The sequence below is a fragment of the Pleurodeles waltl genome, chromosome 2_2, assembly GCF_031143425.1.
Source record: "Pleurodeles waltl isolate 20211129_DDA chromosome 2_2, aPleWal1.hap1.20221129, whole genome shotgun sequence".
In the NCBI taxonomy this organism is placed as follows: Eukaryota; Metazoa; Chordata; class Amphibia; order Caudata; family Salamandridae; genus Pleurodeles; species Pleurodeles waltl.
Window position 1 is genome coordinate 473,704,642 of NC_090439.1, and position 17,049 is coordinate 473,721,690.

The following is a 17,049-nucleotide window of genomic DNA, read 5'->3' on the forward strand; positions in this document are numbered from 1 at the left end:
TCTGCCCTCCTTTTGCTTGAGAAGCTCAAGTTCAGGAAGGCAGAACAAGGGATTTCCTTTGGGGGAGGGGTGTTACACCCTCTCTCTTTGGAAATAGGTGTTACAGACTTGGGAGGGTAGACTCTCTATACCATTAGAAAGGTTTGTTGACATCCTTCCTCCAAGTTCTTAGTGCATCTTGAAGCTCTAGCACCCAGCACTCCTTCCTGCAACGCTCAGCTCCTTGAGTGGTTCTCCAGCTGCGTGGGAGCCTTTTTCAGAGTGCTGCCTGGGCTTCTTCTGCGACGTTCCTGACCCCGTCCTGTGGGCTTTGTCTGGTCTTCTGTGGGCTCTCTGTGTTGCTGAGGGCCCCATCTGACTCCCCCTCCTGGGTAGAGTCCACCTGGTCCTTCCTGGTCCCCAGCAGCACCATTTTCCGCTAACCACGAGCTCTGCGTGTGCCAAGGGTTGTTGGTGGATTCCGACGACGCAAACCAGACTGCAATCCTCCATCCAGCGTGGGATATCACCCGCATCCTCCAGGAACCCGACTTCGTTTTCTTGGGTGCAGTGCTGACTCTTCTTCTTCACCAGTGGGTCACTTCTTGCACCTTCACCATAGTGGGTAGGGGCTCCTACCCTTCCTGGACTCTTCTATGCTTCTTGGATTTGATCCCCTTCTTCCACAGGTCTTCTTGTCCAGGAATCAGCTGTTGGTGTCTGGCAGTCTCTTCTGGGTTTTGCATAATTCTTCTTCTTGTTTCTGTGTGTGTTCTGGGAAAGTTACTGTGATTTACCCCTTCTTTACTGGTCGCTGGGGTGGGATGTGGTACTTACCTTTGGGCTTTTCTAGTACTCCCAGCTTCCCTCTACACACTACACTTGCCAAGGTGGGGGACCGACTTTCGCATTCCACTTTCTTAGTATATGGTTCATGCTTCCCGCTAGGCCCATTTCTAACTATTGTGATTTTCACTAATTACACTTTTTTCTAAGTGTTTTAATGCCTATTTCTGCAAACTAGTTTATATAATGTGTGTATTACTTACCTCCTAAGGGAGTATAGTCTCTATTGTACTTTTGATATTTGTGACACCAAAATAAAGTACCTTTATTTTTGTAACACTAAGTGCTTTCTTTCATGTGTGTGAGTACTGAGTGTGACTACAGTGGTATTGCATTAGCTTTGCATGTCTCCTAGATAAGCCCTGGCTGCTCATCCACAGCTACCTCTAGAGAGCCTGGCTTCCAGACACGGGCTACACTACACTAATAAGGGATACCTGTACCTGGTATAAGGTGTAAGTACCATAGGTGCCCACCACACACCAGGCCAGACTCCTACAAATAGGAAAAATGGAAGCTTGAACTGGTGAGAGCGACTTGCGAGAAAGGAGAGAAACCAGGTGAGTGCTACACTCCTAATGTCTGTAAATTGTTCTAGCCTGTCAAATAGGATTTCGGTGCCACTGGTGTTGAATGCTACTGACCGGTCCGGGAGTTATCAGAGTGCAAATCAAGGAGAGCATTTATCCATTCAGTTAAGGATCTCTTCTGTGGTGTTTTGTAATGGAGCTTCTCTTCCTCTTTGGGGTATGAAGTCAGACTGGAAATCTCTTAGAAGGTTTTTACCTTCTAGATGAGTAGAGTGTTGATGGGGAACAACTGTTTTAGTGCCTTGGCAAAATAAGGTACCCCATACATGGATCTAGATTTGGCAAAATTCTCAGGACTTATGGATGGTGTAAGGAAATGCCTCCTTGGCATGGTTACCCCCTGCCTTTTTGCCTTTTTGTTGATGCCAGTTATGACAAAGTGTGCTGGGACCCTGCTAACCAGGCCCCAGCACCAGTGTTCTTTCCCTAAACTGTACCTTTGTTCCCACAATTGGCACAGCCCTGGCACACAGATAAGTCCCTTGTAAATGGCACCCCTGGTACCAAGGGCCCTGTTGCTAAGGAAGGTCACTAAGGGATGTAGCATGTCTTATGCCACCCTGGGGACCCTTCACTCAGCACATGCACACTGCCTCACAGCTAGTGTGTGCTGGTGGGGAGAAAATGACTAAGTCGACATGGCACTCCCCTCAGAGTGCCATGCCCACCTCACACTGCCTGTGGCATAGGTAAGTCACCCCTCTAGCAGGCCTTACAGCCCTAAGGCAGGGTGCATTATACCACAGGTGAGGGCATAAATGCATGATCACTATGCCCCTACAGTGACTAAGCAAAACCTTAGACATTGTAAGTGCAGGGTAGCCATAAAGAGTATATTGTCTGGGAGTTTGTCAAACACGAACTCCACAGTGCCATAATGGCTACACTGGAATCTGGGAAGGTTGGTATCAAACTTCTCAGCACAATAAATGCACACTGATGCCAGTGTGGGATTTATTGCAAAATACACCCAGAGGGAATCAGAGATGCCCCCGAATACCAGTCCAACTCCTAGTGCTAGGCTGTCCAGTTTCTGCCAGCCTGCCACAACCAGACGAGTTTCTGGCTTCATGGAGAGAGTGCCTTTGTCACTCTGTGGCCAGGAACAAAGCTTGTACTGGGTGCTAGTGGAGATGCCTGCCCCTCTGGCCATTGCCCCCACTTTTGGCGGCAAGGCAGGAGAGGATAGTGAGAAAAACAAGGAGGAGTCACCCACCAGTCAGGATAGCCCCTAAGGTGTCCTGAGCAGAGGTGACCCCTGCCTTTAGAAATCCTCCATCTTGAGTTTGGTGGATTTCCCCAATAGGTTTAGGGATGTGCCCCCCTTCCCTCAGGGAGGAGGCACAAAGAGGGTGTAGCCACCCTCCAGGACAGTAGCCTTTGGCTACTGCCCTCCTGACCTAAACACACCCCTAAATTTAGTATTTTAGGGGCGACCGAGAACCCAGGAAATGAGATTCCTGAAACCTACACAAAGAAGAAGGACTGTTGACCTGAAAGCCCTGCAGAGACGACGGAGACGACAACTGACTTGGCCCCAGCCCTACCGGCCTGTCTCCAGACTCAAAGAACCTGCACAGCGACGCATCCAACAGGGACCAGCAACTTCTGGGGACTCAGAGGACTGCCCTGAACCTGAAGGACCAAAAAACTCCCAAGAATAGCGCCACTGTTCACCAACAGCAACATTTTTGCAACAAAGAAGCAACTTTTAAAGAGTTCCCTGTTCCCGCCGGAAGCGTGAGACTTCACACCCTGCACCCAACGCCCCCGGCTCGAGCTACAGAAAACGAACACCACAGAGAGGACTCCTAGGTGACTGCGACTTCATGAGTAACCTGAAACAAACCCCCTGCGCCCCCACAGCGACGCCTGCAGAGAGGATCCAGAGGCTCCCCCTGACCGCGACTGCCTGGTAACAAAGAACCCGACGCCTGGATCAAGCACTGCACCCGCAGCCCTCAGGATCAAAGGAACCAACCTCCAGTGCAGGAGTGACCAGCAGGCAGCCCTCTTCCTAGCCCAAAAGAAGCCCCCCTGTGCCCTGCCTTCATCGCCTAAGTGACCCCCGGGTCCCTCCATTGCTTTCAATAGCAAACCCGATGCCAACTTTGCACACTGCACCCGGCCGCCCCTGTGCCGCTGAAGGTTTGTTTTGTGTGCCTGTTTGTGTCCCCCCTAGTGCTCTACAAAACAACCCCCCCCCCCCCCCGGTCTGCTCCCCAAGGACGCAGGTACTTACCTGCCAGCAGACCGGAACTGGAGCACCCCTGTTCTCCATGGGTGCCTATGTGTTTTGGGCCCTCCTTTGACCTCTGCACCTGACCGGCCCTGTGTTGCTGGTGCGGTGACTTTGGGGTTGCCTTGAACCCCCAACGGTGGGCTGCCTATGCCCAGGAGACTGACTGTGTAAGTGCTTTACTTACCTGCAAAAACTATCCAAACTTACCTCCCCCAGGAACTGTTGATTTTTGCAGTGTCCACTTTTAAAATAGCTTATTGCCATTTTTACCTATACTGTGTGTGCTACTGATTTAATTCAAAGTTCCTTACTTACCTGTGTGGAGTACCTTGCATTTTATGTATTTACTTCAAATCTTGAATCTTGTGGTTCTAAAATAAATTAAGAAAATATATTTTCTATATAAAAACTATTGGCCTGGAGTTAAGTCTTTGGGTGTGTTTTCCTTATTTATTGCCTGTGTGTGTGTACAACAAATGCTTAACACTACCCTCTGATAAGCCTACTGCTCGACCACACTACCACAAAATAGAGCATTAGAATTGTTTAATTTTGACACTATCAACCTCTAAGGGGAACCCTTGGACTCTATGCACACTATCTCTCACTTTGAGATAGTATATACAGAGCCAACTTCCTATAGATGGTGTTTTGAGGCTAAGTGTAATAAAGAGATGATTCAGAGTCTAAGATATAGGTCTACTAGTAAGAAATGTGTCATTTTAGTGTCACATTATGTGGTAGTAGAGCTGGAAGGAACAATTTGCTGTTGCAAATATCCCAGCTATGGGAGGATTTCTTGAATGACTTGAGAGCAACTTCCACCTCTGTTTCAAGGCCAGGGTAAAGTCTGATATGGTGGTAGGGGCATGTGGCAGTGGGATGTTGGGCAGGCAAGCTATTCTTGAGATGCTCTTCCTTAAAGTAGAGATTTTGTTCGTGAAAAGGGATAATAGATTGCTAGAATTTTTTATGAAAGTTGTTAAGAGGGTGGACAAAGGTCTTACTGTAGTTATCTTTTTACACATTTATAATAGTTTGCTTAACATTTGTTGGCATTAATGATGCAGTAGTTAAAATATGCTTTTTTGGCTTTGATGCATGCTAGTTCACAACCTCTTGAATGGAGATTCTATGCTGCCCGATCAGAGGGAAGTTTAGATTTGTCCCCTTGCCTTTTAAGAACCCTGTCTTGGTGTTTTACCTGGAGAAGGTTCTTTGTGAGTCAACTGTTAGACTTTATAAATGCACTTTTGTGACAAAGCAGGGATGGCAATATCTAGGACAACCCTAATTTATTTCAAGGTGGGGCGAGGAGGACCTAGACCAACATTAAATGGGTATTGTGAATGTTATTTGACAACTTATTGAAATTCTGCAGGAAACGTATCTATTAGTAAAAAATTCTTAAGACTGAAAAAAAAAACAAGATGAGCAAGTAACATCCAGGGAAATTTCAGACAATGAGAAAATAACAAGAAGTATTAATTGAGAAACTTTCTTAAGACTGGAACAAAAGAACAAGTTAAGTAAGTAAACATAGAATCAGCTGTAATTGTGTTGAAAAGTAATTATTTATAATGCTTAGAAAGGTTTGAACAGTTCATGATCAAAATGAACATGTACAGTAAAGGAAACATTTGCCTTTTTGAGATATAAAGAATCAATCATATGTGGATTTACTCACATTATCAACAGGTGGACGGTTTCCATTACTTTGTCCTTTCCACATTTTCATGGAAATACTGCCTGGACTTATATTCTTAATTATGGTGTCATCTTCTGAAACAACACTTACTATAAACTCTGAAGAAGAAAAGTTTGGAATATGATTAATATTAACCATAGAAATAATCTAAACAAGTAATAGATGTAACAGACTCATTCTTTTACGTATTGAGTACTACACCATGCACATTTAGATATTTCAAAAACAACGATCCAGCGAACCTGTGCATTCCCTTGTTTGTAATATTAGAGAAATACAATTGTTGTATGTTTTACGTACTGAGAAGTAGTCCTACTGATAAGGCAAGTATTCATTTGATTTGTATATGTACTGAAATTTTAAGAAATGAATTCCTCATATTTATAGTTATAAATATTGAGACAACCTAAGCATTACATTTGGTTTGAGAGTTGTAATTTGGATGGCAGGTGTGCAAGCTATGGTTTGTAGAATTAAACGTACACATTAAATTTAGATTTTTATTTCATAACCATAGCTGCACTTCAACTGTGTTTCTCAAGATAATTTCAGATAGTTTTAGATATACATTAGGTGTTATGGGCAAAGTTAGCCATAATTTTTTGTTAACTGCTTTTTTTCTTTTAGGTGAAAGATTCATATTGGTGGTTGTGTTGATATATGTCTTGTGTGTGTGGAAGCTGTGGCAATGAAGAACAAGTTACTTACCTTCAGTAACAAATTATCTGGTAGAGATATATCCTAGTTGCAGATTACTTACCTTAGAATTTCCCCTAGGCATCAGACTGAATCCTGTATTTTCTCCTCGAGCAGTACCCCTGTGCGCTGTCAGGTGGCATCGGTAAACTCCACATTCGTCATTGGTGTCGTGGTCGCTGTGAAGACACTTCGGTTGTATATCGGCGCCACTCTGGCGTGCTGGTGTCAGTATGTTTTCACGACTTTCCACACCAGAAATTCGGAGCCAAGAAGAACACTGACCCTGATGCATCAGACCTAGGGCCTAAAAATGGGAGTCCTTATCCCTAGAAATAAATTTGCAGAGCAGGGAGAAGGGGCGGGTCGGTACGGAATCAGCAACTAGAATATGTCTCTACAAGATAATTAGTTACCGAAGGTAAGTAACTTGTCCGTCTTATAGAGACTTCTAGTTGCAGATTCCTTACCTTAGAATAGATACCCAAGCAATACCATCCCCTGAGGTGGGTATGCGAACCAACATCCTACTAGGAAGTCCAGCAGGACCATACGAGCAAAGTACCCATCCCTACGGACCTGAGTGTCCAGGCAGTAGTGTTTTGAGAACGAGTGCAGGGATGCCCATGTGGCTGCCCGGCTGATATCCAAGACTCAAACTCTTTGTGCTAACACAGTGGTAGGGGCTATTGCTCTAGTGAAATGAGCATGCAAACCTTCAGGTCGTTGCTTTTTGGTCATTGCAAAGCACATTTTAATGCAGAGAATGACCCATTGGAGATGGTTTGTTTCTGTACTGCCTCAACCACACACCCTATAGAGTTGGACACTCATCCAGAAATCTTTGGTATGATCAAGGTAGTATGCCAACACACATTTTGGATCCAGGTGATATCTGTAGGAAGCTGGCCCTCTATGTTAGTGTGCAAAGATAGGCACACTGTGCAGGGGGTGCACACAACCACACATTAGTTTAAAGGGGTAAAATCTAATCACCTAATGCGCTAATTTTTGAACTTTAATAAAAAAATAGTCTTTTTATGTGTAACTATGCACCATAGGAATCAATGGCGGATCACCTTTAAAAACACATATAAAAATCGCACAGTTGGTTTACTGAGTTCTTCTTTTGCAGGGTGGTCGAGGTCGTCGGTGGGCACACTGTGCCAGCTGGTGCAGTTCGGGTGGCTCCCGGTTCCAGCCGGTGTAGCTGGAGAAAGTCTCTGGAGCTGATGCAGGGCCACTGTGAGGAACCACTTGCAAACAGCACTGCAGGTTAAGTTGAAAGATGAATCCTTTGGGTCCCTTGGATTGTCGAGGTCGCAAGGGGTGGGGGACCCTTAGGGCAAAGCAGATTCTTTGGAGCAGGGCACAGGACAGCCAGGTGCAGTGCGAATCTGTGAGCCAGGAGCTGTGCGCAAGGATGCCCTCAGGAGCAGGAGATTAGTTGGTTCAAGGGTCGTTTGCAGGACAATGGGGGCACACTGGCAGAAGGTCTGGGGTGTTCCTGAAGTCCCTTGACCGGGGCTTCCACCTTCTCCTTTCGTGGCCCCAGGCGGGCTGTTTTCTGTAGTGTCCAAGGTTAGCTCACCAATACCCAGGATATTGGCACGGTTTGACCACTGGAGAAAGCAATGCCACCAAACTTTGCACACTGGCAGGGATTGTCCTCGTGGTCGTCGGGTTGAAGTTTGGTGCAGCTGCGACGTCAGGTTAGGCGCTGGCCAGTGAAGTGACCCTCACTGGCTTGCTGGTTCTGCTTTGGTTTCAGAGTGGTACCTCCACCCTGGAGGGAGTTCGCAGGGGATTGGCAAAGCCTGGAGGTCCTCTGGGATTCTTGTTGAGTTGTCCAGATGTCCAGCAGCTCCTCAGTGCGATAGTCGGGTCCTGGGCGCAGCAGGCAATGCTTGGCACCTTTTCTTTGGTGCAGGTGGTCCACAGTCCTTGTGCTTTGGTTCATCATGGTGTTTGCCTTGTTTTTGTCCCTCAAATCTGATTTCCTGGTCTAGGGTTGCACACTAAACACTGTATTTAATGAGCGTTTTAGGGGGAACCTGGTAGTGACCATTGGGTCATCTACTTTAAGGTGTCTACACCCACGAAGTGACCACTTTAGGTGGGCAGAGGTCACATCCCTACACCTGATTTACTATTATCCTTCTGTACAAGATGGAGGAAAATGAAGTAGAGTGTCCACCTCTCAAACAACACCTTTAGTGGTGGTGCATGCCAGATGAGGCCACTCCTCCTATCCTTTGTGTATTTTCCTGCTGTTCCTCCTGCCAAAAGTGGAGGGTTTGCAACAATGGCACCCATCTGCTGCTAGCAGCTGGCCTGAAGTCGAATTTCAAAGGCGGTTAGCTCTTTGAAGCTCACCGCCAGGGCAGTGCACATTTCTGAGGGAGAGGGTGTTAGCACCGCCATCCAGGAAGGGCATTGTTATATAATCCAGAGAGACAGATCTATCCCCAAGGTTGTAGATTGGATGTCTGGTGGTGGCAGGCTGGATAGAACCAGTCGCCAACCATGCTAGGGTAATTAGCTTTTGCAGAGGCCACCTCTAAGGTGATCCCTGGGTACATTTTATAACAAATCCATCACTGGCACCAGTGGGGAATTATCATTCTGAGTTGTTAGATTCCAAACAACCCAGGGCTCAGAATGGCCATCATGTTGCTGTGAAACTCGTACTGACCAGTGTCCAGCACATGAATTTGAAATGGTTGCTCTGTTAACTCACCATTTCCCCGGGTTGGCAAGGACACAGTGGGGAATATTTCTCATGCAGCTGTGCCCTCACATACAGTAAAGTGCACCCTGTCTTAGGGCTGAAAGGCCTGCCAGAGGGGTGACTTACCTATAGTGCATGCAGTGTGGAGTGGACAGGGCACACAGGCAGTGTGCCATGTGGGGTTTTCACTTTAGGTTTGCATCAGGGCACTCAGCCTGCAATGGCTGTGCTGGTTGTACCAAGATACAGGGCCCTAGAGTGTGGCACAATTAGCGCTGCTGCCCTTATGGGCCTACCCTTAGTACCTCCTGCCCTGGGCACGTAAGTACCATTTACTAGGGGCTTACGCCGCGGGCAGGCAAAGGTGTCTCCAATTGTGCCACAGCATCACAAAAGTTTAGGGAAAGAGCTCTGGCCCAGGGATCCTGGTTAGCAGGGGCCCTGGGCACTATCAATTTCTAGGCTACATCATACATCAGGCAAAAAGTGGGGACTAACATGTCAAAAAGAGGCCGCCTCTATCAACTGCAACCAAAAAGACTGTCTTCAAGGTAAGAAGTTGCATAGGACAATTGTGGAGGGGCTCAAAGGGAGCACACGCAAGGTAAGCGAGTACCAAGTTCAGGTCCCACTGGGGCATAATGAACGGTGTAGGCGGAATCAGGGGGGGTAAGCCCTTTAAGAAACCTCTCAACAATGGGCGATTTAAACAAGGAAGGTTGATCTGGAAGTCTCAGTAAAGCAGAGAGCAGAGCGGTAATCCTTAAGGGTGCTCAAAGCAGAGCCTTGCTGGGCAAGAGAAAGGATAAACAAAAGAACCTCACACAGAGGGGCAGAAAGGGGATCAACAGATTTGTTGGAGCACCATGTAACAAATTTATTCCAACAACAGGCGTATACTGTTTTGGTGGAGGAACACCGTGCTGCCAAGATTACAGCACAAACATCAGACGGAAGGTCGAAAGTTGTCAACTGCCACTGTCCGATCCCCACCAAAGGAGGCGGAAACTGGACAGGTTCAGGTGGAGAACCGTCCCCAGTTGTTACGACAGAAGTTCCTCACTAGGACCAGTCTGATTGGAGGATCGATGACCAGGCTCAGGAGCTCGGGATACCATACTCTTTGTGCTGAGTCCGGAGCCACAAGGATTAATTGGGCCCGGTTGTTCTTGATCTTCTTCAGAACTCTGGGCAGAAGTGGTACTGGCAGAAAGGAGTACAGGAGGCCTGAGTTCCACTCGAGATGAAGAGTCTCAGAGTGAGTGCCACCTTGGAAACTCTAATGCGCAAAACAGCTGACATTGCGCGTTCTTTGTGGAAGCGAACAGCTCAAACCAAGGCTCTATCCCACTGCTGAAAGAGACCTTGTGCCACTTCCGTATGGAAACACTATTCATGAACGACCATGCATTGACGGCTGAGTTTGTTAGCTTTGAAGTTCAGAGAGCATGACAAATGTTGAACCACAAGGGATATGCTCTGAATTGCCAGCCACGTCCGGAGGCGCGGAGCCCCCTAATAAAGGATTCACAACCCCACTCCACCCTCTTTGTTGCAGTACCACATGGCGGAGGTGTTGTCTGTGAACATCTGCACAACTTTCCCCTTAAGAGGGAGAAGAAATGCTTTCAATGCAAGCCGAAACGCTCGGAGCCCCATAAGGCTGATGTGAAGCCTGGACTCAGCCGGAGACCAGACGCCTCGTTTATCCGACTCTCCCATTTGGCCACCCAATCTCAGGAGTGACGTCACTACTGTGAGATCTGGTTGGGGAAGGGAGAGGCATCAGCCCCTGACCCAATTTGGGTTGAAAAGTGACCACTGCAGATCTTGGGCAGTCCCCTCTGAGATCTGGACCATTTCAGAGAGATTCCCCTAATGCTGTGCACACTAGAATTTCAGGTCCCTCTGCAGAGAACGCATATACCATCTGGCATTTGTCATCAGCAGAATGCAGAAGACCATGAAGCCTAGCAGCCTCAGAGTCATTCTCACCGAAACCCAGGACAATGGCGCAAATATCGGTATCATAGCCTGAATATCGTGGACTTGCTGCTCGTGAGGTGCTGGAGACCAAGGCTACATGGAGCCTGAAGATCCCTCGGAAGAAGAGCCAACAACCCTTGGTATCTGCAAGTCGCGGTGCAAAAGGTACACAGTCTTGCAAGGAGAGGCAAAGACAACACCTCCAAACTTGGAAGGCTGGTAGAGATGACTGAGGGGACCACTCAAGACCACCAACTGTGTTGCAGAATCCACGCAGAGTTGCAGAAGAGAGGACCCACGCAGCCGTTCATCGTTGCAGTTGGTGCCTGCGGATGCACAGGAGTGACTCCTTCACTCCAAGGGAGATTTCTTCTTGCTTCTTGGTGAAGACTGAAGACTTTCTGCCCTCAGAGGATGCACAGCAAGGGAAAGGTTGCAGTTTCTGGAAGGAGCCGGAGAAACAGGCGGTCATTCTGACCGCGGCGGGCGGCGGTCGCCGCCCGCCAGGCGGTCACCGCCGAATGACCGCACCGCGGTCAAAAGACCGCGGTGGCCATTCCAACTTTCCCGCTGGGCCGGCAGGCGACCGCCAGAAGGCCGCCCGCCGGCCCAGCGGGAAAGCCCCTTCAACAATGAAGCCGGCTCGGAATAGAGCCGGCGGAGTTGAAGGGGTGCGACGGGTGCAGTGGCACCCATCGCTATTTTCAGTGTCTGCACAGCAGACACTGAAAATCTTTATGGGGCCCCGTTAGGGGGCCCCTGCACTGCCCAGGGGCCCCACAACACCCGTTCCCGCCATCCTGTTCCTGGCGGTAAAAACCGCCAGAAACAGGATGGCGGGAAGGGGGTCGGAATCCCCATGGCGGTGCTGCTAGCAGCGCCGCCGTGGAGGAGTCCCTGGGCCAGGGGTAAACCGGCGGGAAACCGCTGGTTGCCCTTTTCTGACCGCGGCTTTACCGCCGCGGTCAGAATGGCCCAGGAAGCACCGCCAGCCTGTTGGCGGTGCTTCCGCGGTGACCGGCCCTGGCGGTCATGGACCGCCAGGGTCGGAATGACCCCCACAGTGTTGCAGAGCGAAGTAGTCGCTGGAGCTACAGATTGTAGGTTCCTGTGAAGTCCAATTGAGGTTTCAGTGGCCAGAAGTCAAAGTATACACTGCAGAGAAGTCCTGCTGGAATCTTGTACTTCGAATCTGAGGGCCCACCAAAGAGGGAGACCCTATAAAGCCCTAAAGGAGGAAATGGTCACCTAGCAGGGTGACCACCTATTAGGAGGGGGCTGGGACGTCACCCGTCTGACCAGGCCACTCAGATGCTCCCAGAGGCCTCTGCCCACCCTGGATTCAAGATGGCAGAATCAAGAGGCCACCTGGAGCAGCTCCAGGCACCACCCCTGGGGTGGTGATGGACAGAGGAGTGGTCACTCACCTTTTCCTTTGTCCAGTTTCTCGCGCCAGAGCAGGAACTGGGGGTCCCTGACCCGGTGTAGACTCGTTCATGCAAGGAGTACACCAAATTTGCCCTTCAAAGCATATCAGTGGCTAAGGGAGGCTCCCCCTCCCAAGCCATGTAACACCTATTTCCAAAGGGAGAGGGTGTTGCCTACCTCTCCCAAAGGAAATCCTTTGTTCTGCCTTACTGGGCTTGAGGTGTTCAAGCAGCAGGAGAGCAGAAACCAGTCTGTGAGATGGCAGTGGTGAGGGCTGCCTGAGAAAACCAAGAAAACTGGTAGGAGCAAAGCTGGTGGTCCTCTAAGGAGCCCCCAAAGTGCATGGATTCATACAACCAATACTGGAAACAGTTTTGGGTAATGATTCCAACATGTTTGATACCAAACATGCTTAGGTTCGGAGTTACCATTATGTAGCAGGACATAGGTAGTGACCTATGTCCAGTACATGGCTAAAATAGCTTCCCCACACTCATGAAGTCCAGGAAAATGGAGCGGGAATTCGTGGGGGCTACTCTACTCATGGTGGAGTGTCCTCACACACGGGTACTTGCATCCTGTCTTCTAGGATATGAGGGCCTGCTATAGGGGTGACTTACAGTGACCTAGTGCAGTGAACTGTCATGAAAAGGGTGTCTGCACACTTTCACGCAGGCTGCACTTTGCATGGGTTGCCATGGGTGGCATAATACATACCAGTATGCCAATTGTGGTGTGCAGAAAGTTAGGGACAACCAAATCCAGAGGTAGAGAACACAATCACTGGGGTCCTGGTTAGCAGAATCCCAGTGAACACAGTCAAAACACACTGACATAAGGCAGAAAGTGGGGGTAATCATGCCAAAAAGAGGGTACTTTCCTACACCAGGTACTTACCACTTTTCCACTGGTCGCTAAGGGGACACTTACCTTTTGGGGTCCTAGATCCTCAAGCTCCCCTCTAGCGAATCCACTTCCTTGGGTGGGGCCCTACTTTCGTATTCTACTTTCTTAGTATATGGTTTGGTGCCTCCTCTAGGCCTTCAGTACTTACTATTGCTTTCACTGTATATATTGCCTTTTATGCTAATTCCTGACTTCTAATGTGCGTTTACTCACCTGCTAGTGGAGTATTGACTATACAGTATTTTAGTATTTGTGTTACCATAATAAAGAAACTTTATTTTTGTAACACTGTAATTCTTTCATGTGTGTAAGTGCTGTGTGACTACAGTGGTTATGTGTAAGCTTTTTGCATGTCTCCTAGATAAGTCTTAGCTGCTCATCCACAGCTACCTTTAGAGAGCCCTAGACACTGACTAGACCACACACCGGGCCAGCTTTCTACAACAGCTACATGCTGCATTTGTTCAGATTAAAAAGGGTGAGAAAGAACAAGTTACTTACCTTCAGTAACAAATTATCTGGTAAAGGCCCTTCGCGCGCCGTCGTTCGGATCTGTGTGGGTGGTCTGGCTCTGTGTGGCATCGTCAGCGTCATTGGAGCTGTCTGTGACGTAGCGGGTGTCTATATAGACGCCACGTCGGCGCACGAACGTCAGTTTTTTTCCACAACTTCCCACACCATAAGCGCAGTCATGGAAGAACCAACAAACATTTTAGTTTTACGCTTGATTGTTTGAGGAAAAGAGAAATGCCCTTAAGAAAGGCAAAAATATAAAAACATGATAGATATATATATATATATATATATATATATATATATGTCTATCTATATCCGCAGAGCAGGGAGGCTTGGGTGAGTGTAAGGGATCTGCAGCTAGATAGAGTCTCTATCAGATAATTAGTTACCGAAGGTAAGTAACTTGTTCATTTGATAGAGACTTCTAGCTGCAGATTCCTTACCTTAGAATAGATACCCAAGCTATAACTCCTGGTGGTGGGCGGCGTGGATATACTTCACACTAGGACATCCTGCAGGACTGAGTAGGCAAAATGCCCCTCTCTCCTCACCTGGCTATCCAGGCAGTAGTGTCTTGCAAACCTGTGCAAGAAAGCCCCCGTTGCCGCTTGAAAGATGTCAAGTACCGGCACGCCTCGAGCCAACGAAGTGGTAGCAGCTTTTCCTCTGGTACAGTGAGCCCTCAAGCCCTCTGGAGGCTGCTTCTTGGCCAAAGCGTAGCAAATCTTTATACAGAGAACATCGCAAAATGGATAGTTTCTGTACTGTGCGACCCTTCTTTGCACCAACGTATCCCACAAAGAGTTGATCGTCCACCAAGAACTCTTTTATGCTTTCAAGGTAGAACGATAACGCTCTTTTTGGGTCCAGCCAATGGAGACCCTCCTCTTCCTTAGAGGGATGCGGTGGTGCAAAGAAGGTGGGCAGGGGGATATTTTGACCCAAATGGAAAGGGGTCACCACCTTGGGAAGGAAAGAGGCATGAGTTCTGAGGACTACTTTATCGGGATATATTGTGAGACATGGTGGTTTCGATGATAAAGCCTGCAGCTCACTCACTCTCCTGGCAGATGTAATTGCCACCAAAAACGCTGTTTTGATAGTGAGCAGTCGGAGAGGACAATTATGTAAAGGCTCAAAAGGAGCACACATAGGAAAAGTAAGTACAAGATTAAGATCCCACTGGGGCATGAAAAAAGGCACAGGTGGAAACATATGCACCAGCCCTTTTAAGAATCTCTGTACAACGGGAGACTTCAACAAAGATGATTGATAGGGCAAGCGTAGAAAAGCCGACAAGGCAGCAAGATAGCCCTTAAGAGTCCCTAAGGAGGAACCCTGTTGGGCGAGTGAAAGAATAAACAAAAGGACATTAGATAGAGAAGAAGAAAAGAATAAGAAAGAGGATCAATAGACCACTCTGTACAATATGAAACAAAACATTTCCAAAGGGATGCGTAAATCGACTTAGTAGAGGGACACCTGGCTGCCAGAATGACATCACAGACTTCGGGAGGGAGGTCTTATACCATCAACTGTCACCACTCAACCTCCACGCATGAAGCTGCAAAGTTGACAGGTTTGAGTGGCGAACCTTCCCCTGCTGCTGTGACAGAAGATCCTCCCGAAGAGGCAACCTGATTGGAGGACTGATGCTCATCTTGAGAAGCTCTGGATACCAGACTCTCCGTGCCCAATCCGGAGACACTGGAATAACTTGGGTCCGGTCATTCTTGATTTCTTGAGAACTCTGGTCATAAATGGTATGGGCAGAAAGGCGTGCAGGAGGCCTGAAATCCACTCGTGGCGAAAAGAGTCGCCTAGCAATAGCCTACTTGGAAACTCCAAGGTGCAAAACTGCTGACGTTCTCTACGGAGGCGAAGAGATCTAACCAAGGCTCTCGCCACTGCAGAAAGAGTTGTTGCGCCACCTCCGGAGGGAGATACCATTTGTGATCCGCTAAGCAGCGTCGGCTGAGTTCGTCCGCCCTGGCGTTCAGAGAACCTGCCAGGTGTTGAATCAGCAGGGATATGCCCTGCTGTTTCAGCCATGACCAGAGATGCAGAGCCTCTTGGCAAAGGGTCCACGACCTCACATCACCCTGCTTGTTGCCGTACCACATTGCAGTAATGTTGTCCGTAAACACCTGCGCTATCTATCCTTTCACAACAGGAAGAAATGCTTTTAATGCTAGCCGGATCGTCCGAAGCGCCAACAAGGTGATATGAAGCCATGATTCCGTCGGAGACCAGCGACCTCTGATTTCCACCTCTCCCAGATGGCCGCCCCATCCCAGAAGTGACGCATCTGTCACTACTGTGAGATTTGGTTAGCGAAGGGAGAGAGATCTGCTGCTGACCCAATCTGGACTGAATAGTCACCACTGCAGATCTAGTGCAGTCCCCTCCAAAATCTGGACCTTGCCGGAGAGATTCCCTTGATGCTGCGCCCACTGCAACTTCAGGTCCCACTGCAGAGCCCACATTTGCCATCTGGCATGTTGGACCAGCAGGATGCAGGTGGCCATGAGGCCCAGCAGCCTCAGAGTCATTTTCACCGAAATCCAGGATAGAGGCTGAAACATCGGTATCATAGCCTGAATATCCTGGACTCGCTTTTCAGGAGGATAAGCTCAAAACTACACTATCTCCAGGACATGGAGCGTCTGAGAGGGAGTCAGATGTGACTTCTGCACATTTATAGGGAACCCCAGGGAATGCAGGAGGTTCGCCGTAGTCTAGAGATGGGAGATGAAAGCCTGGGGCGACTGCGCATTCAACAGCCAGTCGTCGAGGTACGGAAAGACTGAAACCCCTAACCTGCGCAAATGAGTTGCAACCACTACCATCACTTTCGTGAACACCCGAGGGGCACTGGTATGTGTAGGTGGCTGGCCTGGTTTGTAGTGGGTACCTTGGGTACTTACTCCTTACACCAAGTCCAGTTATCCCTTGTTAGTGAATGTAGTAGTGTTCTAGCAGCTTAGGCTGATAGAGGTGGCTATAGCCGAGCAGCTTAGGCTGAACTAGGAGACATGCAAAGCTCATGCAATACCACTTATAGTTACACAGTACTTATACACAAGTAAAGACTATACTCCGTGTTACCAAAAATAAAGGTATTTATTTGGGTGACACAGTACCAAAAATATCCTTCTGGAGGTATGTATCATACAGAATATATACACTAGACACCAAAACTAGACAAGTATATAGTCATAGAACAATGCCAACAGTAGGAAATCCTATAGAATGCAATAGGAGAAAATAGGTCTAGGGGCAACACAAGCCATATACTAAAAAAAGTGAAATGTGAATCACAAATTACCCTCTAAACAAGTGTAGTGTGTGCAAAAGCGCTGGGAGAGTAAGAATACAGTAAAGGTAAGTAAACTACCCCAGCCCAGAGCCCAGAAAAGCA

At 48.2% G+C, this 17,049-nt stretch overlaps 1 protein-coding gene across 3 annotated transcripts in view; it reads right to left on the reverse strand.

The window, feature by feature from the left end:
- SMCHD1 (structural maintenance of chromosomes flexible hinge domain containing 1) overlaps positions 1-17,049 on the reverse strand; it is a 2,128,336-nt gene that overhangs the window by 545,010 nt on the left and 1,566,277 nt on the right. For all 3 annotated transcript variants that reach the window (XM_069219969.1, XM_069219967.1, XM_069219968.1), the window contains one exon: positions 5,345-5,463. In XM_069219969.1, coding sequence (XP_069076070.1) covers positions 5,345-5,463 — 119 coding nt within the window. The remainder of the gene's footprint in view (positions 1-5,344; positions 5,464-17,049) is intronic.